The sequence below is a fragment of the Ictidomys tridecemlineatus genome, chromosome 5, assembly GCF_052094955.1.
Source record: "Ictidomys tridecemlineatus isolate mIctTri1 chromosome 5, mIctTri1.hap1, whole genome shotgun sequence".
In the NCBI taxonomy this organism is placed as follows: Eukaryota; Metazoa; Chordata; class Mammalia; order Rodentia; family Sciuridae; genus Ictidomys; species Ictidomys tridecemlineatus.
In genome coordinates, this window is record NC_135481.1 from 45,226,284 (window position 1) to 45,250,935 (window position 24,652).

General features: G+C 38.8%; 1 protein-coding gene across 18 annotated transcripts in view; it reads right to left on the minus strand.

The window, feature by feature from the left end:
* Positions 1 to 24,652, minus strand: part of Fmn1 (formin 1) — a 395,944-nt gene that overhangs the window by 358,105 nt on the left and 13,187 nt on the right. For 10 of the 18 annotated variants that reach the window (XR_013438865.1, XR_005729027.2, XR_013438864.1 and 7 more), the window contains 2 exons: positions 24,116 to 24,180; positions 2,091 to 4,082 (listed from right to left, as the gene is read on the minus strand). Coding sequence is in view for 14 of the 18 variants with exons in the window: in XM_078049880.1 (XP_077906006.1) it covers positions 2,091 to 3,951 (1,861 nt within the window). In the remaining 4 variants the exon portion in view is untranslated. Of the gene's footprint in view, positions 1 to 2,090; positions 4,083 to 24,115; positions 24,181 to 24,652 lie in introns of those variants that run through there. The other 8 variants (XM_078049877.1, XM_040274263.2, XM_040274270.2 and 5 more) reach the window with 5 other exon arrangements.

Genomic DNA, 24,652 nt, shown 5'->3' on the forward strand with positions numbered 1-24,652 from the left:
AAGCTCTCCCTCCTCCATGCCTTTCAAAGATGGGCCAATAAGAGAAAGCATCTGTCTGGGTGTCCCAGGGGAAGATATTCACAAAAAGAATTTTTTATATTCACTGGGGAAAAAAAAAAAACAAAGTAGAGGGCTGGGGATATAGTTGGTAGAGTGCTTGCCACATATGTAAAAGACCCTGGGTTCAATCCCCAGCACCCAGCACCACAAAATAAGTAAGTAAATAAATAAGTAAAGGTGTATTTCCCTCTTATTCTTCTTTCCCTTTTCAAATTCTCTTTTCTTAAGGTTAGGAGCACAGGAAGTCTCCCTGGCAAGGAAACCCCATGATTCTTATGACTGATAAAATTGCTACTGAAGATCCCAAAGGAAGGCTGGGGCCAAAGCAAAGGGGCCTGCCATGAATAACTACATGGAGAGACCTCAGGAAGGTGTGACTATCCACTCAACTTGTCCCTCAGGGGGTTCACCACTGGTCACCAACAGAACCTGAATTTCCTCTGTGTGCCTCCATATGATGGACTTTAACCCGGACACAATGGAGCTTATATAGTACTTCTATATTAAAAAGGGTAATGAAATAATAATCCTAAATCAAAGGGGAATAAAAAGGTTTACTGAGCATCAATGTATTTAATGCAGTTTCTGGATGAGAAGCACACAGGATCCTAGAATTCAATGTGATTTATAAAAAAGACCCTTTGGGGTTATGGCAGCTGTTCTACACCATGACTCCAGGAGTCTCCCATTCACCTCTACAGTGTGTTTCCCTGCCAAGTATTTCCAAGTCTTCAACATTCACAGGAAGAAATAATTCTGTCACTTAGATTCTATGATATATGATATAAAATTTACAGTTCTATGCAGACTGGTTGTATTATGAAATTAGCAAGTATTACCAAACTAAGGTCAATTTATTATAAAAATAGGAGAAAAAGTATTTATCACATTTTTAAAGAAACACCCCCTCCCATCAGTGATTTGGAGATTTATGATATGTAACCAGTTCAAAATAAATAGAAAGCTTTTAAAACTCCTCTTTCCTAGATAGATATTGTATCTAAAAAATTGCAGGAGAATTTTCTCTAACCTTTAAAGATCATATATCATATTACAAGCTATTCCTTATACAAAGACATTCACCATATGCTGTTAGAGGATGCTGGAAAAGAACATATTACCCACACAATGGCACAGAGAACCTGAGCATCGGCCACGTTAGCTTAGAAAATGTAATGAGTAGAGGAGTGGCACCTCTTACTAAACTCCCCAAATTGCTTTCATGTAACATTTTAAATCACATTAAGCACATAAGACAGAAGAGCTCTTTAGTACCCTTTGCATGAGAAATAATATCACCCTAGTCATAGCAGTAACCCTTAAATAAAACATAACTTTAGAATAAGCAGTTACTTTGTGGCTTGTTTATGGAATTAAGCAAAAAACAACAAGAACAACAAAAATTGGAACCAAGTTTCTTCAAGTTAGACTGAATTCTTCCCTTCTGGTAAAAATTATTTTTGTCATACATGATGGCACTTATAACAGTGATTAAATACAAGCAAGCAAAAAGCAACCCCCTAACTACAGACAGATGAGCAACAACACAGCCTGCTTTTGTGCTTCTTCTTAGTGAATCCGTAGAAACGACTGTAGCAGATTGAGTGTCAGAATTAGGTCAAGGGGCCAATTACCCAGAGTTAGCATCTAGGGCAGGGACAAGTTACTCCTTCTCTCTGCCTCCTGTTTCCTGGAGCCCCTGTGTTAAGTAACCATGGAGGCAACTTTATAGAGTGTTCCATAAATAAATAAATAAATAAGCAAACAAACAAACAAATAAATAATAAGCACAAAGCATGAATACAGCATTGCTTCTGGAAACAACTACACCTTTTAGTCCCTAAGTCAACACCACCTTCACCCTCTCCACACAACCCTGTACAAACTCCCAGTTCTCTTGCTACCCAGACAAACTAACAGGCCTAGAAATTCTGGTCTGTTGTTAATTGGTCAATCTCTGAATGACATAAGTAGACTGATAGTTCTTGAGTTGCTCAAAGATTGGTCTAGATATCTTAAACAGGACTGACCTGGAGGCGACTGATGCTGGGCCTGAGCTGTGGTCTTGCCTGGCCCCCAGCTTTTTTCCGGAGGTTCCCCAGGCACCAAGGGAGATGGGCCTGTTCTGAAGGAGGTTGGGCTGGCTCCTTTGGTCTCCGTGACCTTAGCAGAGGAGGGTGACTCCAAGGTATCGGCAGACGGGGACACAGAGAAGACACAGCTCTTTCTATCAGGAGAGTCATTAAGAGCAGCTTCCCTCTCTCCAGGCAGTGGGGGAAGCCGGAGGATCCTGTGGTGCTGCTGGGGGCTGGTGCGCCTTGGAGGTAAAGGCGAGGGAACAGGTGATGTCCGTTTGCATGCGCTGGACTGAGGGGATGAATTATTAAATACCATACCAAGAGCGGCTGGTGCTGGGGGGGATGGCCTCTTGTCAACGTCTCTGGGTTGGGAGGAGTCAGGACCTACAACACCCTGTGGATCCAGAAGCAAGGATCTGCGGCCCCTCTGAGATAGCCCAGCCCTCCTTTTGCTTCTGGTTTCTGGGAGGGTGGAGGTGGTCCTTGTGTGGAGGGGGAAGCCCAATCTTTTCCCCTCAGTGGCTTCATCTAACTTCTCACTCTCTATCACCTTCAGGAGGACCTTGTTCACAGCCCCCTCAGCACTGGCTAGGGAACTAGAAATGGATGCTGTTTCTCTGGCCAATGACTGGGATGACTTGTCCCCTTGCTGCCCCTCACCCCACCACCTGGAACCAGGAGCCCCAACCTCAGGTCCTGGGAGCTTGAGCAAATCTGCTTTGGATATGAACTCAGCCTGGGCCTCTGGGCAAATGCCAATGCTTTCCTCTGCCTCAGGATCCATTTTAACTACTCTTTGCACCTGGGAGGACAGATCCTGGACTTTGGCCACTACTTTGGAAACAGGTTTCGTCCTACGAGTTTGCCCAGCCGATTTCCCCATTCTTCCCACCTCTGCCTCTGGACGTTTTTCAGCGTCCAGATTTCCAGGCTGACGCTCCAGCCCACCAGGACTGCTCAGTGGGCCTCCAGTGCCACCATTCCCTGCCTCTGTGGAGCTGCTGTCAGGGGGCAGTGCTCCTCTTCCAAGCCCAGTGGCCTCTGAGGCTGTCCCAGAGGTCTCGATGCCAAGGTCTGAGTCCGGTGTCCTGGGGATATCTGCAGGGCAGTGCTCTCTCCTCTGCAGGGAGGATGTAAGTGCCCTATTTGGGACCAAGTTTCCTCTTTCCTCTAGGAGCTGAAGATTAGGCCTGGCTGGAGAAAGAGGAAAGGAGTTGCTGGAACAGATCTGGTCTTTCCCCATCCAGGGAGCTGGTTCCCGGCCTCCACGCCCTTTCCTTCTTGCTCTCTTCTGTGGGAGTGCCTCAAGGCTCTCTCTCCACCCACCAAACCTCAGGGGCTGTTTGTTCCCATGGGTGCTTCTCTTACTGAGAGGGCCCACGGGCTGCTCCCCCGACCAGTCTCCTGCACTCGGGAAACAGTCATCCTCCTGGGCCAGGCTCACCGACAGCTCCAGCAGCTTCCCCTCCTGGTTCCCCGTGGAAATGCCCAGGATGTGGTCTGAGCTCAGCAGATTGGCCAGCAGTCTCTCCCTCTCTGCTGTCAGTTTGTACAGCTCAGTTAGGATGTCTTTCGTAGGAGTCTGCTTGAAAAATATGTCGCCGGGATGTTCATTGGGCTGCTGGCTGAGGCTGATGATGTCTGGCCCCTCCCTGACTTGGTAGCAGTTTTGAAAACCTTTACTGGCTCTGTCTAGAGTTACAGTGCCCTTGTATGAAAATCCTCTGATGTCCCCTCTTGGAAGATAGAAGCTGATGTAGCACAGTTCAGTAATGGGCTTGCGCAATTGGAGTGTGCAGCAAGTACCTTCCATTATGCCTACCTAATTATTCATGCCTTGGAGATGCTGGTCTGTGGTCAGGCTTCCCAGGCTCCAGTGGTGAGGCATGTGATGGTGGCAACGCAGAGAAGGCAGCTGACAGTCATCTCCAGCAACGAGACTGCCTGTTAGAGGAACAGGGGAAGAAAGCAGCTTGTCTAACAGAGTGCACAAATCACACGCCAGCATAAATCTAAGCACAACCACCGCTTACCCTTCCTCTCTGGCTGACCTCAACCAATTCAAGGCGTCTGCCAACAGCCCGACTACAGCCTCTGCCTGCTCCCTACCTTGGCCAGGGGAGCTTTTTCACAACTGAGAGATGGCAGAGTGCTCCAATTTTAGCCCCAAGTCAAAAGTCCCCCTGCCCCATGGGGGGACTCACTGTGTAGCAGGTCTCTCAACTTCTCCAGGCTGCATTTTATGCTCTTCTATAGAACAGAGCTATCAAACCTCCCAGAAACTCTGAGGAAAGAGGCCTTTGAGATGCTTAGAAAACAACTGTTTTAATGACTCGTGCTTGGAATATTGTGCAAAGAAGCCTTTGTAACCCTCCAAGAAGCACCTTTTAAGTTAAAGCACAATAAGAGGGAGAGATTTTACACCAAAATTTTGAAGTTAGAGGTGAAAATTTAAATTTAAAAGATTAAAATTTAAAGAAATCACTCAGGAGGTTAGATCAAATTTTCTTGGTCTTTTTGTTGTTGTTGTTGTTGTTGTGTTTTGTTTTTCCTATTTCTTGCCTACTTGAGGCCAAGTAGAATGGCAAAGAAAAATACCTCTGGTTTTTTTTGTTTTGTTTTGTTTTGTTTTTGTTGCCATTTTTTGTTTATTTCTTTTGGTACTGGGAATTGAAACCAGTTCGCTTTACTGCTCAGCTATATCCCCAGCCCTTTTAATTTTTTTTTATCTTGAGACAGGGTCTCATTAAGTTGCTGAGGCAACCCTTTAACTTGCAATCCTCCTGCCTCAGCCTTCCAAGTTGCTTGGATTATAGGTGTGCACCAGTGTGCCCAGCCTATATTAATTTTTAATCATTTCATCAGCTGTCACTTAAGTAGTGAATGTGGCTTGAACATTTTCATAAATGCTTCCATAACCAGCATTCCAACACATGGACAACACATGGACATGGGACTTAGAGTTTTATATTGCTATGCTTCATTTCTTAAATAAGATATTGCTCAATAATCAAAACTTCCTCACTTAAAAGAAATCCCCCTAGGAATGACAATAGAATAACTATATATTAATTATTCATAGCTTTAACAAAGGTTAAAGGGACATGAAGAGAAGATATCCAGAAGAGATGGGAAGCCAGCTTTTGTAACAATTGTATATGAGATGATTCTTATTCAACTAGTCATATTCTTAAAATCATTCTAAAATGCTCACTGTAAGAGAGTCCTAGACGCACACATGAATAGATACCTAATAACTCTCCATATATATCCAAGAACTCACTTGAAAGGTGTTCTTTTATTATGTGATTTACAACCATCAGTTATTAAAGCAGAGCTGTCAATATCTACTGTGCCTGATGTAAAGCATGAAGTATGAAGAGTTCAGTTTGTGAATTCTCAGAAAAGTTGAAGGAAAGCAAAAGAAATACTGTTCGATTCTGAACTGTGGAAAAACAGGATGGCTTCCTCTGTTCTCAAGCACAATCCTCCTCTATCTTTTCTTACCTCCTCATATTCCCTGGATTAGAAGTGTGTGATGTGGGAGAAAAGTGAAATGAAAACTTTTTTCAGAATCTGCTCTAAGTAGCAGCACAAAGTTTGGGCCATCATTTCAAATTGGATTAGAACTTTGTTCTGAAAGTCTGTTTCCTAACAGGGAGAATTCTTATGTATTGAGGATATATACGCACATCCACTTTTATTTTGTTACTTAGTCAGCAAGGCTCTATTTCACATATGAGAACATTGAGATGGAGAGAGATCGTAGCTCAGCGGTAGAGCATTTGCCTAGCATGTTCGAGGCATTGGGTTTGATCCTCAGCACCAGATAAAAATAAATAAAATAAAAGTATGTAATCCAATACAACTAACTAACTAAATAAATAAATAAATAAATTTTAAAAAAGAGATCAGAAACTTGTCTGAAAGGATATGGCTCAGAAGAAACAAGCTTCATAGTGAGGTCTTCCTCACTCCATTGCTTCATGGGTGATGTGGCTCCTCTGAATTCTACCAATGAATTGATTTTTCCAGGCAGTTTGAGAAGAAGAGCTCTTTCATTTGGCTAACTTGATGTTACATAATTGCTTCAGCACTGTCTCACTTCTTCCCACTTTTGACATTTATTGGAGAGATTCAGCATGCCTGTATTGCTCCCTAAAGTTATCCCTTAAATGATGAAAGTTAGAAAAAAGGGGCATGGAAAATGTCCTGGGTCTGGAAGTAAAAACTGCCAAGTGGAGGCCAATGAAGATTCTGATTCAGAAATTAAGACGGAGAGGCTCTCACATAAAGGCCATGCCCTTTAGGAAGATTATAGACATGTGCTGCTCTATTGTAGGGTTGAGCACTTTTTTCTCCTGGTCTTTGTGAGTCTTGGTTATATAAATGGAGAAAACTTCATGATTAGTACTCCATATGTTATTCAGAGTTGGGAAAATTCAAGTCAAGGTTTAGTGAATTATGACATGGATTTATACTAATAAATCTATAATGCAAGGCATGAAGCTATTAGTATAAACAAAACCACATCACACTACTGCCTCATCCATCCAGAAATTTCAACACAGAGTGCTCTTTCCAGATTTGTAGTGCTCATGTCTGGAGCTAAGGAGGAAGCTTAGTTCAATAGTCCATCTTCTTACTATGCTCTTCTTTAAATCTCCAAACTCAAGCTTCAAAATCTTTCAGTGAGTCTGTATCCAGCTAAGACCAGAATCCCCATCTTGAAAGTCAGTGTTAAATAAATAGTAACTTAGTACATCCACAATCAAGCAAGTCTTTCTTCCTTGATAGTAGCAAGAGTTATATGCTCAATTATGTGCTTAAATTATTAGATTGAGCCTCTTCTATTCTCCCCTTATTAGAGATCTATTTCATTTTCTTTCTACAACTTCTTTTACTATATTTTCTTTGCAGGGCAATAGTATAAACATAGTTGAAGTCACAAGCATGGTGTTGTATCTGCAGGTAATAATGATTCAGCTAGGGATCAAACCGTAGGGTACAGAAGATAAGTGCAGTGATTTGGGGATAGCAGATCTTAACTTTTGGCCATGTGATTTGGGGCAGGAGATACAGTAAAAGTAATTCCTCTTGAATTAAAAAATAAAAAGGTCTCAATTTCTGGAATTCTGAAATTTAAAAACATAATCTTAGAAGTTGTTCTCTACTGCCAAGATGAAATCTTCTTCCAGGTACCAGAGGTCCAAATCCAAGTGCATGATGTGCTTCATGCTTCTTTAAGATATACTTAAGATTCCAATGGTCATATAAAAAAGTAGGGAGGTACTCCTAATACCTCTCACTCTAGACTTTGTCATTTAACAAATAAAATAAAAGAAAATAAAGCAAAAGACATCATCTGCATTATAAGGCAGAAATTAGGAAGCAGAATGAATTATTTTAATTTATAAGGTAGAGTGACTTGAAAAGAATGAGTTTCTCCTCTGAATGCATTTGTCTGAATTTGGCTACTACATGAAATATTAGAGACAACTTATGAAAGAAGGACTCTTCCCTATTTTCTGGTCCTAGCATGAGTTTTAGAAGGAGTTTTGCTACAATTTTGGACATCCAAAGACCAAATAATTTAGGGTAGATTATTTAAAGAAGTAAAATAGACATTTTTCATATTTTTTATTCCCTCTTTTCTATATTAGAATTTATTTTTATCAAAATAGTTGTGCACACTACCTCCACTACCATAAGAGAATATTTATAGAGCTGCCTCTGGAGCATAAAATAACTAAATTCCTCTCTTTACGAAAGAAAAGGAGTCAGCTATCAGTCTTCTATCCCTGACAACTCTGCCTATGTCTGGATCTGGAAGAACATCACATCCACTTTCTCTCTGCAGATCTCCTGTCATTTGTGGAATGAGAAATACAATCTTTAAATTTCTAGCTTAATAATTCAAAATATTATTTAGTGAGATCTACTAGATGATCAAGAAACTACAAAACAAACAAAAAAGAAGAAACACATTTGTCTTGAGAAAACACATTCTTTGAAGAAGAAACACATTTGCCCTGAGCAAAAGAACTTCAATCTACACCCTCTGACCCACCACATGAAAAGAAGGCTTTAAGGCAGGAGTAACTTTTCACTGTGACTAGCCATTAGCATGTCAGAGTGTAGTGCTTAGTCATCACACGCATTTTCCATCTGAGAAACCAGGGGAAAAAGAACTGCAAGTCTTAGGAGGAGGAAAAAAAAAATAACAAGGAATGCAATGTGGAGTGGTGTTATATACACCAGCACTACTGTTTCATGCTGCGTTCACAGGACTATTTCAAGCACCATTTCCTCATTCTGCTTTGACTCAAATTCAGTGGCTCTGCAGGCGCCACGTGTTAAATTATACATCTTAATTCAGCCTAGGAAGTGACCTTTGCTGGCACCGCTCAATGTAAAAGCACTTTGTATCCCAGGGAGTCTCCACGTCTCCACATCCTCTTGCAAACTCCAGGCTGCCATTCTCTCTATGACAACACCGCTGCAGTGATTTATTCCTTGCCTCTTTTTTCCAATAAGTAAGTAGATTATTTCACTCTACCCAGATGGAAATATCTGTTGTGCTTCATCATAATGAGAAATGACTGCTTTTTAGGAGATGCTCTCCAAGGTTCATAATATATTTCACATATGTCTAAAGTAAGATCCAAGAATTAGCTGCAGTCATTCTGTCTGCTAACTGTAGATTTCCTAATTGATTCTGGTCTGAAAGGGCCAGTGCAAAGTTTTTTGCTTTTTTTTTTTTTTTTTTTTGCCTGGTCATGGTGAAGTCATACCCTGTGACTTCACTGGAGCCCAATACTGCTGTGATAGGTTATCTGTAACTTCTATTATTGAACTGGTAATTTCTCATTGGTCCATCCAGATTCATGCTCTACCCCTTACACCATTCTAAGCACCAGAAAACTGACTTTTATGGACTCAATCTATGATTTCTCCTGTGCTCTGGCAGCTACTGGGTTTAGCCATTGAGAAACAATAGTAGCAGGATTGCAAGGCAGACTGGAAAAGGGGTCAGGATCTTTACTCCCCAGCCTCCTTTTTCCTGGGATATGGTCTGCTGTAAGTGTGATTGCAAAGAATAAGAAAGTAGGCTGATGGTTAAATGAAGAAAATGTGAGTAATAATCTAACAGCTTTTAAGGGTCTGTCTTTGCTAAGGAGATCACAGTTTCTTTTTGGGTAGCTCACCTTCAGCTGCAGCTGTTTTCTCTGGGTACCAGTTATTACTGCCTCCTCTCTCTTACTTAGTTCTAGATGCCTTTGAATTCTGCCTCTCTTATGATTTTGGGCAAGTTGGTACCTGCCTATCTCCTTTCCACCCATCCTCTGGGATGGAGTACTGTGCTACTGTGTTTCAAACAGGTGATATAAAAACAAAAGAAATTCTGCAAGTTTCCTGGCTCTTTTCTCCCTGGAGGATTTTTTTTTTTTTCTTCAACGAACATACACACTGCAGGAGTAGGAATAGGAATAATAGGGAAATCACAATATAAAGCAAAAAGAGACCATTCTGTAATCAAAAGAGAGCCATTCTATATCAAAGGACAAATCAGACTACATCATGTTTATAAGATCAGAATAATTCTTCAGGTAGAAGAAAATATTTGAAATAATTCCTCACTAGAAGGATTTGATAAATAGAGATTAAGAAAATGGAACTCCAAGAAGAGGGAACATTATATAAGATCTAGAAATCAGCTAAAATTTTACAAAAATAAAAATTCTCTCTGTGTTTTAGATATGTGTCAAGAGAGACTAGTCAAGGAAAACCTGGAATTGTCTTAGTTCATTTTGTACTGTTATAACAGAATACCTGAGGTGAGGTGATTTATAAAGAAAGAAATTAATTAGCTCACGGCTCTAGAGACTGGGAAGTCCAAGAATATGGTTCTGACATCCAGCAAGGACCCTATTAGTGCGTCATCCCATGGCAGAAGATGGAAGGGCAACAATGTGCATGACCAAACTTGGTTTTATAACAAACACTCACAATTAGCAAAGCCACTCCTGCAATAACATTAATCTGCTCAGGAGGGTGGAGCCCTCACAATGTACAGACCTCCTGTAAGCCCTGTCTCCAAACATGTTTGCACTGGGAAATGTTTCCAACATATGAACCTTAGGGGACACATTCAAACCATAGCAAGAGGTGTAAAAAATTCGAATCCAAGTTGAGAAATTAATGCTAACTTCAAAGACAAGTGAGTCATGAAGCTACTGTGAGTTCTGATCAGGGAAATAGTATATTCAATGCTGAACTTCAGAGAGGTTAACTTGGCAGTACTGTCAGAACAGATTGGAATAAAAAGAGCTTGGACAGGAAGTCAAGAATGAGGAGTAGGGACATCAAATTCTGCAAAGAAGTGGAGAAAGAAAATAGGAGAGATTAACAGAGTTTTAGGTGGTTATTTTAGTAGAGCAACAGAACACCCGACTGTATTGCAAATAGCAAAAGAGAAGACTGATGGTTAAGAGGAGGAAATACAAGTAATCACCAGTACAGCTATTAAGGTTTTGTCTTTGCCTTTATTTTTGTTTTGTTGTTTTAAGATGTGGGATGTTTTTAGGTTGAGAAAGAGCTATTGAAAAGGAAATTAGTGATGACACAAGGGAAAGATGGTGAAAAAAAATATGGGACAACAGACAGAGGTAGGTCCCACGGGAAGGAAAAGACATGGGACCAAAGACACATGGGGAAGAATTGGTCTTGACAAGAAAGAGGTCTGTTTCAAAAGACTAGGACTAAGGAGAGAAGATAGAATGAGATAGGAAGCACTCAAATCAAGGAACTTTATAATTCTTCCAATCATTTCTGTTTTCTTCTTACAGACTCTATGACTTTCTTGGCATTCTTACAGTGTCACAAGAAGGGAAACATTAAACCAGTCTACACTGCAGATGTTAAACTCCTGCCTTTGAAACTGACTTGACCATGAAATGACCAATGCTTCCAGCTAGGTCTCATTATACTGGCAAATCTCTATTAAAAAACAGAGGTCAACTTTTGGTCAGTAGGGTTATTTTAGTCAATAAAGACTTAGCCAAAGTCATAGAAAGCTATAAAAGGGGAACAAAAAGGGCTTCTTTTTCTTTTGTTCTTTTTTTTTTTTTTTTTTTTTTTTTGATCTAGGAAACAGCCTGCTCAGTTACAAGCTGTGAACCTTGAAGAGCCTCTCAAAGACTTTAGGGAATCCTTTCTTCATCTCTTCTTCACCTCCCAAAAGCAACATCACATAAGAAAAAAAAATGAATACCAGTTTCCCATCTGATCTCCATGAGAATTTAGGAATTGGAGATCCTCAACACATCTGGGTTCATATTGTTACCTGATTTGTATCATCATATGGGTAAGATACATTAAGCACACTGAGGAATAAATATTTTCCCCACAATTTGAAAAAAGAAGTAGATATGAGATTCTCACTTATTGAATGATCAAGGCTTTACCAATAATGGTTGACTATAGAGTATCTAACAAGGGTAGGCTGGGTACATTCTATGTCACAGTTAGTAAGATTGTAGATAGCTTCCTTTCAAAAATTAGAAGTATTTCTGTTCAGATATGTGAACTCATTCTGTGGAATATATTTTTTTTTAAATGGGAAATTTAAATCAGGGACAATCATTGCATATGTTAAGTGAAATCTGCATTTCCAGATTAAGGAACTTGCTTTTGAACAATAATTCTCCAATTAGACCCAACAAGGAGGTTTAAATTGGCTTTTCTGCTCAACAGACATTTTTGGTACCATTTCAGAAAGGATCAAGGACTCAGGCAGGGTGTCTTGAGGGTATATCTTACTTGAAGGTCTGCCCCAAAGCAGAGCCTCCAAGGAGGGGAGGAATATGTGAACTCAGAGGGGAAGTTGCCATGATATCCCCCTACTCTACCCACCTCTAGCCACCTCTGTTGAAAGAAAACCCAATTGTTTCAATTGTGTATGTTTATATTTTATAAACTCTACCAGTACTTGACAGACCATAGTAATAGAACATCTGTATAAAACTTTCAGAAGAAAGGTTGTTTGGGTTGAACTTCATTTGAGACACCAAACTACCCTCTAGGGCAGACATAACAGATGTTGTCACTCTCAGGGTACTCACAGGAGGCTAATGGAAACTAGAAACTCTAAAGTGACTTGCCCCTGGTCACATGACTAGTGAACAACAGACATGCAACTTGGACTCTAGTATGGTTCTCTTATCATTATCCCACCACGGCTGACAGTCAGTTAAAAAAAAAAAAAGACCAAGAAACAAAATAACATTTTTAAAAACCCAACACTTACCATTGGATAGGATTTAAAATGCAATGCTGCACTACACAGAATGAAGCAAGTGGGCAAAGCCACTCCTTGGTGAAGCTTTCCCATTTAATATGACTTTATTAAATCTTGAAGTAGATATCTTTTGAGGAGAATTGTATGTCTGGTTAAATATTCAGTATTCTATAAGGGGTACAAGTTATAGGCAACAGGTTTAGGAGTATATCCGCTTCTCCTTTTGACCCTGTTGTTGTTTAAGGGGACGTCAGTATTAAGATTTTAATGAACTCTTATGTTTGATCAAAGAAGGTCCCTTCTTCACATTAATCTAGTGTCACTTTAACAAATCCACTGTAAGAGACATTTTGCAAGATATTCATTGTCGTATAGAGTGCTTAGGTAGAGGATCTCCTTGGGAAGACCAGGACAGGGCAGCCCAGTGGGGAGAGCAGTGGCCATGAGTTGGGGGCACTGCAAGTCAATCCAGCAAGGACAGCTACAGTCCCCACTGCTATTTGCCAAGCTCATAATCAAGGGGCAGGAAGATAACATTTGAGGAGAAGCAATAAAAATTAAAGATAGGTGTGAGTTAAAAAGGTAAGCAGATTTTTGCTCTGTTAATAAGGAGGTGGAAGAAGAGGAAGTGGAAGAGGAAGATAATATTCACCAAACCTTCATGAGTTCTTAACCAGATTAGGCCCTAGATTAAGTGTGTCCCCTGCCTCATTCACTTAGTTCTCACAGTCTAAGAGGTAGGTACAAGCAATAGTCCCATCTTAACCACATCAACTTAGGTTAGGTAACATGCCCAAACTCACAAAGCTATTAAGTCACAGAACTAGAACTTGAATTCTACCTATCTTAAGAGGGTCTACATATAGAAGTTACAACATATTGTATTTCTGAAAACTTCAGGCATAAATAACTTCAGGCATAAATAAATAAGGTCATTTGGGGACCTAAGGTTCACTACAAAGGATTATATTCCTTTTCTTTAGAAAAAGACTATCAGCATAGTGTTTCTATTAAGCAGGTAGCACCATAATCTATATACCCCTTAACCAGAATATAAATTACTTTCCACAAAGAAAAAGAACATACAATGTTTAACACATTCCTGTTAGAAATTCTATTTTGTCCTGAAAAAAAACTAGTGCCCTTGGTTTAATGTTTCTGCTACAGCCGGAAGAAGAACTTGCTCATCATGTTCCACCATGTCCTACAGTAGTTTATCTACTTAAAATGTCTCTTACGGTAGATTTCTTAAAAAGAGAAAGGTAGAAGTTGGACATCAGCACTACATTTGCCTGAAGTGAAGTAAGAGAATTATGACTGAATATCCATGGTTTGAATATCCATAGAGGATAGAATAAAAAGGATCAGAGCACCCCCACCTTTGGCACAGTCCCCCTTGTGATGGAATCAGCTATGAATGTGGACAGTTGAACTATGTCTGCTCAAACATTTAAATCAATTCCACTTTTGACGTAAGGCTGCAAGTTATGACGGTAATACAGAAACTATCTCTATTTCTTTTTCCTTGGCATCAGAATTTAAAAGATTTAAAGTCTCAGTCACTGAGGGAAATTATCATCATATTCCTCATTTCAACAGCTGCTAAGATAGAGACCATCTATGACACAGCAAGTATGTTCTGACCCAAAGGCTTAGCAAAGGGGAGAGTGGGATCAACAACACTGACTTCTCTTTAATAAACAGCAACTCTAAGAATTTCCCATTGGATGACCACTCATAGTCTCATGACTTTTATGCAAAAGCACACCCACAATTCCTGCAGCTGGAGATATCACATGGGTGTCTAACAATTCTTTCAGTTTCATTTGATTTTTGAATCATTTCCAGGTGATTCCACAAATCAATTTTCAAAAATCTATTACTTGATTGCAATAGAAAGAAAAAATATAAAAAGGATATTATATCAGAAATAATAATTTTCAGTTGTTTAAATGGCAGATTTAAAAGAATCAAGGAGAACAAAACTCTCTATCTATCAGAATAATGTAAAAACCAGTTTGTGATATAGACAGTTGTTCTAGAGAGTAGCCTCATGCCACAGTTAGAAACCTGTTTTCCTGGAGTTTTAAAACATATCCAAGGGGATAGGAAAGATAGCAGAATACAACAATTACTAATAGGGCATTATGTAAAATTGTGGATGTGTAACCGACGTGATTCTGCAATCGGCATTTGGGGTAAAATTGGGAGTTCATAACCCACTTCAATCTAATGTATGAAATATGATATGTCAAGAGCTTTGTAATGTTGTGAACAACCAATAAAAAAAAAAAAGAAAAATGTCAACTATCAAAAACAAAAAAAAATAAAAGAAAAAAAAAAGAAATGAACTCCATGCAATGAAAAAAAAAAAACACACACACGAAATAGGGCTGGGGATGTGACGCAGTGCCCCATGAGTCCAATGTCTGCTACCAAAAAATAAATAAAATTAAAAATTAAAAAATAAAATAAAATAAAACGTATCCAAAAATAGATGAAAATTCTTTGAAAAATATATAATAGTTTAATAGAAATATTTCTGGTTTTGATATTGCTAAAACTTCTAATTTTAAGAAATAAATCCATCTAGTGAAAAACAGAAATTAAGTTTTGAGACAATTAAGACTAGAAATGGCTGGACTCTGGTAGATCCCCCTAACACACTATCCCCCTGTGTGTTAGGGGGATCTACCAGAGTCCAGCCATTTCTAGTCTTAATGGGAAGAGTGGTGGGAAGAGTGATTCCATTGCCAGTATGTCAGGAAATCCCTGGGAATGAAGGACTCTGAGCATAGAAAGATTTATATTGTCTCTGGCAAGTTTCAAAGACAGTTTGAAATAAAAGCAAATATATAAGTACAGTAAATACATTGGCACTGGTATTAGGAATGAAGAGTGAGAAGGAAACTAGGCCTGGGGCTCCAGCCTTTCATAAAGGGGCTTTCTTTTCTTTTTCTATTGTTGTTGTTATTGTTGTTATAGCCTTGAATAAAAAGTACCATTGGCACATCATTTTATCTCCCAAATTGCTAAATAAATCTGTGAGCCAGATGAGGCCACCTGTAAGTAACAGTGTTCTCTAAAGTACACGCAAGTTTGCGTGATGAATCAATTTTCCAGTTAGAAAATTCTATATGAATTAAGAGATCAAGATTTATCAAGAAAGCAATTTTGAAAGGGCCTGACATCATAAGCAGAAATATCCCTTTGGCTGATTGGGGACCTATTGAACCAAATAAATTTTCAGTTTTCATATTTTATTAGTGCATATTAATTATGCAGATGGTGGATTTCATTGTGGCATGTTGGTACTATATATTACATAATGTGATCAATTTTGCTGCCTTAATACCTTCCTATGCCCTTCTCCCTCCCCCTGCTCTCCTTCTTCTATCCTACCAGTCTCCCTTCCACTTTCCTGATGTCCTTTTTTCCCTCTAGTTTCCACATAGGAGAGAAAACATCTGATTCTTTTGAGTTAGGCTCACATCACTTAGCACAATGATCTCCATGAAACAAACAGATTTCAACAATCAACTCTTTCTTCTAAAAACCATGTTTTATAACATTAAATGTTTCAGTAAAGGCCAACATTCATAATATAAGTAACTTCAGTGCATACCAATTCCATTAATGGTTCTTAGAGTTTAATTATTAATGGAGGAGAAAATGAACTATGGGTTTTTTTGTTTGTTTTTAATCTTGACAGGATCCAACATTTCCCTATTTTTTTTCTTCCATCTTAATTGCCTTCCCAGACCAAAGTATCACTAGTATACTATAACTGGTTAATGCTTCCTCATTCTAAGATGTCTTAAGAAAATATACAAAATGCAGTTCACAAATACAGTTAGAAACATGATGAGTTATGCAACACCAAAAGGCAAACATAGTGTTTAGGCACCTGATCCAAAAAAAACAAATGTGTTTTACCTTTACGGTCCTTAGAGATTTTATGGTAATAATGAAAATTTCATGCCATTACTAAGGTATAAAGAGGTGGAACATGTGGATTTATAAGTAAATGATCAACCTTACCCAAACTTAAGTTTCTTTGAGGAAGCCAAGGCCAAGCCCACTGCTATACTCAGCTTTCTGGAAGTAGAACAGCAAGATGAAGAAAAGCATGACAGATGCTGTGGGAATGTTATGCAGATTTCACAAGCTGAGCCACAGCCAGGTGTGTAGCCAAGCAAAGCAGAGTCACCAAGGGACGGGATGAAAAGAAGATGAGGAGAAAGATATTGGTTATGCGGTTTGACAGTGAGTTGGAAATTCTATTTAATTTTTAGCTCATTTAACCCTAGTAATTAGTTTCTGCTTCAGAAGTTTGTTATTCTCATTTTGTACATCACAGTAAATGAGCTTCAGAAGCAGCTAGTGGCAGAGTTGGGCTTCTGTACAAGGTCAATATAACTCCAAAGTCGATAGTCCTCTCAGTACAGCCCATTAGAGTAAGTTGGGCTTGAAGATCATTAGTATTCCAGCTTATAAGGAAGGATTTTAAAAACTGAGAAAAGGGAAAAGAGAATGTATATAACTTCAATAAAAGTGAAGAAAATATAAAAGACAGAGAATTTAAGAATATAGCTTTGAGGAAGAAGAGGGCAGGACAGAGGAAGAAGGAGAGCCAGATCATAGAACTATCGCAGTAAACATGAGGATGATCTTCTAGGGAGGCTTTCTGATAAAAGCACATTATATATCCCACAAGACAAGGATGTATGTCAGGGGGATATACCAGAGTCCAGCCTAGTCAACCTCTTTGTGAAACTGATGGACAAAGATTCCTATTATAGGAGTAGGCAGTCAGGGAGATGTACTTGGGATTGAAGGAGGAAGAGGACATATTTGTTGAATCTGGAGGAAAGGGGGAGCTGTAGGGAAGAGGGATGAGGCAAGAAAGATGAAGGCAATGGTGAGAAAAGGACAAGATCTGACTTATGGGAAAGAAGGCAGCAAATTTCTTTGTGTTCATAAAAGATTTTGCAAGACCTTAGTATCAGGCAGTTCTGCTTCAGGGCCCCAGTGAGAAAGGATGTTCAGTGTGCAACAAAAGGCCATTCTCTTCTATGTGCCACCTCCTTCAGTACTCTAAGGACTCAAAAAGTCTGTTACAGAAGACTGCTGTGCCCAATTGGGCATTGTTGTTTGCTTTTCTTTGTTGTTGTTTTTCTTTTCTGCTGCTAGAGATTAAACCTCACATGCTGGGCAATCACTCTACCACTGAGCTATTTCCCCTGTCCAGGTGGCTGTTCTCATTGAGGGAACCAATAGTAAAGCCCAGGGACAGGTGCTGTGAGTGGGAGGCTGGAGCAGAGCATGACTGATCTGATTGCTGAGCACACACAAGACCCTAAGAAATAACAGGGAGGATTTACGAATTGGATAAAGTCCTGCATAAATAGAAAATAACTAAGGATCCACATAATAGCATCTTATTATTATTATAATTAATAGGGTTTCCCTGGAACTCATACACAAGTAATTGGTGGATTAAGTCTACATATGATGAAAAAGAGATAAGTAACACAGAAAAGAAAATGAAAAAGAAGAAACCCCATGTTAAATATGGCTCATATCTTGAAGAAAGAAAATAAAATGTATACAAATGGAATGGGTCATAGGGAAAGCTTCCTACTTTTGAGCATTTTAAATGCACTTAATGACTATTTGAAGGAAATTAAAATTATCCATCCAGTTCTACAGGTCAGTTGGGCTTGCTTGATACTTCTTCCTTTTCAGATTCTAAACCATGACCAGGGCCTGTTCATTTTACCTCCATGAAGGCTAATGCTTGGATGAGTTGGCCTTCAAAACCACTTCTATCCTGAGAGAGCATTTTTGTGTGTGCGTATGTTTTAGTGTGTACTTCTTGGAAAGTCAAATAATCTCTGATTTCTTAAGTTATATTCCATAATAGTTAAAATCATAAAATTTTAGTTTCCACCAAAAAATAGATTCCAATAATTATTATGTTTTCTTGATTCAGTTAGTTGGATCATTTAATTCCTCAATACATAAATTTGATCCATCAATATTTAAGGGATAAATAAGGAGTATCCATCTAAATATTAGCTACTGGATTCTCAGGAACATAGGATCTCTTTTCATATTCTTCTACACTACTTTCCCCTACTAATGTCACTAATGACAAGATCTCTGTGTTCAACTGACAAATATTTCAACTTACACAATAGTTGAGCAATCAGAAATATTTCCACAATTTACATTATGGTTTTCAAAAGCAAAGTGCAATGGACCAATTATATCAGGATTTCTGTTTCAAAATCTGGGTGGTAACTTGTGAGGCTCAATGGGGATCCCATTATAATAAGAAGAGCTTTCAGATGGAGTGAATTTTCCTTTCCACATGCCTGTGTTCGTTAGTAAAGCTATATTCCTTTCAGAGGAAGAAACTATTCTTCAAGAGTTAGGGTCTCAATGATAGAAACCCAGGTTATTTCTAGGAGATAAATGATATCCTGGAAAAAAAAAATGCCCTCAGTAGTTTAAGAATCATGCCATCTATTTTTTTTCCTTTCACTACTTTTGTTTTGTAAGAAATTCAAGATGACATACAGCTTCTATTATTCTGCATCTATTCCCCTTTTCTTTGCATCTAAATAAAGAAGTGTTATGGTTTATACATGAGGTGTCCCCCCAAAACTGATGTGAGACAATTCAGGAAAGTTCAAGGTAAAATGTTTTGAGTTTTGAGAGCCTTAACCTAATCAGAGCATTAATGTCCTGATAGGGATTAACTGGATGGCAACAGTAGGCAGATAGGGTATGGCTGGAGAAAATGAGGGGGGTCACTGGGGAGTGAGCTCTTAGAGTTTATAGTTTATCAGTGGCCATGGGAAGTCTCTCTCGGCTTCCTGGTTCCATGTCCTGAGCTGCTAACCTCCACCACACCTTTCCACCATCATGTTCTGCCTCATCTCATGCCCTAAGGAATGGAGATGGATGTCTATGGACTAAGATCTCTGAAACCATGAGCCTCCAAATAAACTTTTCCTTCCCTAATTGTTCTTGTCAGATCTTTTGGTCAGCAAAATAGCTAACTAAAAAAAAAAAGAAGTGTCTTTAGAAATCAAACACAGAACACTTTACATGGTCCTTGCTCTATATTTGTGTCCTGACAACTGCTAGGTGAATAGCACAGCAAAAATTTAGTACACAGCAAAGCACAGACACCCTGAAAAATACCACTGCATCCCCCGCAACACACAGACTTAGAATTTTTCACATGGATGTAAAAAAATCATGTAAGAAATTTTGACCCATATATGAATCCTCTCAAATGTGTTGAAATATGAAATATTTACTATTATCAAAGTTGAACTGAATGTGACCACTGGGTACAGTGCCTCAAAATTGCACAGTGCCTTATAAGTTTTTGAAGGAATCTCATAAACATTAGCTTATTTAAATAAGCAATTTATTTGAAAATTCTATCAAGATTAGCATGTAAAAATGTGAGACACACAGACTTCACTGAGGGTGGTTTGAGAGAAATAGCTAGTTGGAGGAACACCAGAACAAATGGTATATTTTCCATTTAAAAATCACTCATGAGGTGCCCGTTATGTGTCAGGCATTCTCCTCTGCACTGTTCTAGTTGGATAGTCTGTCTTTAAGCATCTCTAATCAGCCTTTTCACATTTCATTTCCCTTAGTTGTAATACTTTCTTTCTGTCCCTAAGAAAATTCATTCTCAAAATATGACCAGTTACAAGCCATTTAGCTTTTGATTAAATGTATTAGCCATCATGTGATATTCTCATTTTCAAGGTCATGCTGTCGATGAAGAATGACAGGCTGTACTAATCACTAGGGTATATAAATAACTCAAAAAAAAAAAAAAAAAAACCAAATAACCCAAATAATAAATGGGCCAAAAACCTGAAGAGACACTTCTCAGAAGTTGATGTATAATCAATTAATAAATACATGAAGAAGTGTTCATGATCACTAGCAATTAGAGAAATGCAAATCAAAACCACCCTCGATCTAAACCCAAAGGATTTAAAAACAGCATACTACAGGAACACAGCCACATCAATGTTTATAGCAGCACAGTTCGCAATAGCTAAACCATGGAACCAACCTAGATGCCTTTCAATAGATGAATGGTTTAAAAAAAGTGGCATATATACACAATGGAATTTTACTCAGCAATAAAAGAGAATAAAATCATGGCATTTGCAGGTAAATGGATGGAGTTAGAGAAGATAATGCTAAGTGAAGTTAGCCAATTCCAAAAAAACAAATGCTGAATGTTTTCTTTGATATAAGAAGGCTGATTCATAGAGGGATAGGGAGAGGGAGCATGGGAGGAATAGATGAACTCTAGATAGGGCAGAGGGGTTGGAGGGAAGGGAGGGGCATGGGGTAATTAATGATGGTGGAATGTGATGATCATTACTCTCCAAAGTACATGTATGAAGACATGAATTGGTGTGAATATACTATGTATACAACCAGAGATATGAAAAATTGTGCTCTATATATGTAATAAGAATTGTAATGCATTCTGCTGTCATATATAAATAAAAAAATTACATAAATAAAAAATATGAAATTTAAAAAAAAGAATGACAGGCAATGAAGTCATTTAATGAAAAGAACTCCAGCTTCACTTAAACAGAAGAGGCACTGACAGGGTCTTCCTGGCATTAATGAGGTCCTTCCCCTGCTGCCTGCAGCCAAAACGCTACTTAGTGATATCAAAGGTATTTTTAAGCATTGGTTCTTAATCGAAAGATGAAGAAATACTCTGTCTTTAAATAGTTAAGATAATTACTATCACCTATTGATCACTTGCCATGTATACTGGCCATTCTTCTGAGGGTTTTACATGTTTTAACACAATTTTCATAAAAAATTCCATAAGATAGGTAATATTATTGTTCCCATTTTAAAAGGAAGAAAATGAGTCATAGAGAGGGTAGGGACCTTGTCTGTGGTGTCACAGGTAGAAATGGCTGAACTGGGATTGGAACTTAGGTAGTCTGACCAGAGCTAGGTTCTCAAGAACCTTTACAGGACTGACAGGGTCACCAGTCTCATTCAGAAGACAGAGTCTCTCCTTTTCTAACTCCTCTTCCTTAAGTTATAGAATATGGAGTCTCCACCCATGTACAACTGGTCTGGAACTTATTAGTCTTCACATGACATAGTGTCCCTTCAGCACCGACTGAGGAAAAAGCAACATATTCAGAGTCAGAAGCCTTGGACTCAAGTGTGGCTTTGCTAATCACTAACCTCTCTTCACATCAGGGTTCTCATCTGTAAAATAACCTTTTACTCTATTTACAGTACAATTCCATAATCCTCCTGCAGAGAACAGAGACCACTCACCAAATCACCTCTCCAGATAGACAGTAAATTCAGGGCACATGGGATCAGAACCCAGATATATAGAGTCAAAAGACACAACAAAACCGTAAGGGGAGGAAACAGGCAAATTAAATGGTATGACAAATTAAGCTATATAGAGGGAAAAAAGCCAAACCTTCATTAGGAACACCAGAACCAGAAGAACAGCAAATGAAAGTACTGAAAATAAGTAATGGCACTTTATATAAAATTAACATGGGTGAAAATGAGTGAATTAATCAAGGCATATTATTTCCACTTTCATTTATAAACAATCATTGCTAATTTAAGTGAAACCCAGGCCACAGTCACCTCTCCCCCACCTCAACACTTCTCAGGCTCCTTCCCCTGCTTTGGTCCAAATACTTTGACACTTAACATGTACCACATGAAATTTAAAAAAAAGAATGACAGGCAATGAAGTCATTTAATGACTCCCTCCAGTAACCACTCCCTCCTGGACCATGTATAAAAGAAAAATCTCCAATTTGAGGCCTTGTAGGGCTTTTATCTTTTGGTCTAATCAGTTTATGATGTTCCATATGTCTTTCTGGGTCTCCAACCCGTTTGGCCATCTCTGTCACAATGATTGGCTCAATTCCAACCATGTCCATGAAATCAGACTTTGTGCTCCATGCTTCACACTGTAAAGGACCAGAGTATCCTCTCTCCCACTCCTCAGCACAGTGTTAGCACCTACAACTGCCTAAGTTCAAATCCTTGTTCTTCCACTTAGCATGCTAACCTAAGATAGCTATGTAATTTTTTTGTGTTTCAGTTTCTCATCCCTAAAATATAGCAAATAATGCTGTCTGATAGCTCATTTGTAACTAGAACATAGTATGTGGTTCTATATAGTAAGAGTGATATAAATAATTGCAAGTATTATTATGTGCTCTAGACCCTCATTATCCAGGAATGGAATCCCAATGCACTCTGCTTCCTATTGCCAATGAACTTTTCATAGTATATTTTTCCTATCTAATCAAAAGTTCCTTAAAAGGAGGGACTATCATCACTACCATCTTTGTGTTCCCTGTAGTACACCCTTTAAAGACAGCAGATGTAAAATAAACAGTGGATTAAAATAGCATTATTTTAAGATATAAAATCAACGTGTGCCTTTGCCTGAAAATTCAAGCATGATATTATTTGTGGTTATCATGAATGATTAATGATAACAATAACTTGAGCTTTACTTTCTAAAAATCCCAACAATAAAATAGATGATAAAATCATTATCAGGAGCAAAATCAGCTCCCCATCAGTAGAAAAAAAAGTTAAGTTCAAGAATCAAAGACTAGATTGATAATCAAAATTCCACCAACAATCAAGTTAAAATGTCAATAGGGAATGTAAAAATCATTTTAAAAAAAGATTTTTTAAATGTTCCCAGATACTAAACAGGGGTAGGGAAATGGATTTATGAAAACTTGACTTGTCCCTGAAGTGAAAAATAAAAGCTATGATTTCAAGATTCCAACATAAATTTTAAAATATATTTTTACAGTTCCCTTTACCTGAACTGCCCCAGAATCTTTATGACTCAGTATCAGGCTACCTGCAGGTATCTGCTGAAATGATGTATCATCATTAGAAAGGCTTCCTTGGCACCTGATATGAAACAATGCCCCTGGCCAACATCATTCTCAAGTCCCTTTCTCTGATGTATCTGGCTCCACAGAACTTGTCATGTGTCACATCATATACTTATAGTTCTCTGTCTCTTCCCAAACTAGAATGTAATCATCAGAAAAGAGTTTTTCCACTGCAATATCTAGTGTTGGTGATTAACTAGAAAATTGCAAGATCTCAGTAAAAATTTGTCCAAGGAGGGATTCACTTATTAATACTGATATTAACAAATATATAGGTAATGCTTTTAAGAGTGCCTGGCACACAGTGAGCACAGTTATGTTAGGAGTAGAAGCAGCAGTTTTACTCCTTCATCTCTTTTTGATTGCCTTGGGTGGCCAGAAAAAAGTAGGAAGAGTTAGATAAGTGTGTGGACAGGAGAAGCAGCTTTGGAAATCTAGGAGTGGAAATATTCACTTCATGGGAAGTGAGAAGAGACATCTCTGAAATGCCTTTCTCCTAGCTCCCTGGTATACCTGAATGTGCTCTTGAACACATCATGGGTAGGCAGCAAGCTTTATTGGAACTGGAGGCATAAAAATGTGAGACAAGGCTACAACCAGGAAGCTAGGAGAAAGACATTGCAGAGAAGCCCAGGACCAGAGTGTAGCTTGACCATGAGCCAAAGGGACCAGCCATGGGTCCACCTTCTTACCTAGATTGGCCTCCGCTTGGGCAAGCTTCAGGCGTTGAGATGTCAAAATCGTGATGCCACCAGGCCTGCATAGAAAAAATAATCAAGGTTTACCTGAAGCAATTTGCACAGGGGAGAAGGGGATATTGCCAGGTTGCCTGTTGCTTATATATGTGGGGAAGCCATTTCAAAGGGGTTTTTAGACTAGGGAATCACGATTCTGACCCTATTCCTTCCTGAGTGAGACTTGGGAAGAGAAGATCTTACATTTTCCATGAGAGAACCATGACCTTTCACCTGCACACTGCACAGTACACCAATATGCTGGTTTGCATGATGGAAGAGTTTCCAGAAGGCAGAACTTTCTGTGCTAAAACCATCGAAGTCCAGGCAAACCAGTGCCAGTGATAACCTGCCACTTCAAATTTGTTCCAAACTTGTAGATTCTCTACTTGTCCCCAATGTAAGAAGAACAATCTTTTCAAAACAAAGAGTCTTGCCGTGTTACCTCCTCAGTCACATAGTCAAAACCTTTCAGTGTCTTGCTCTTAAGATAGA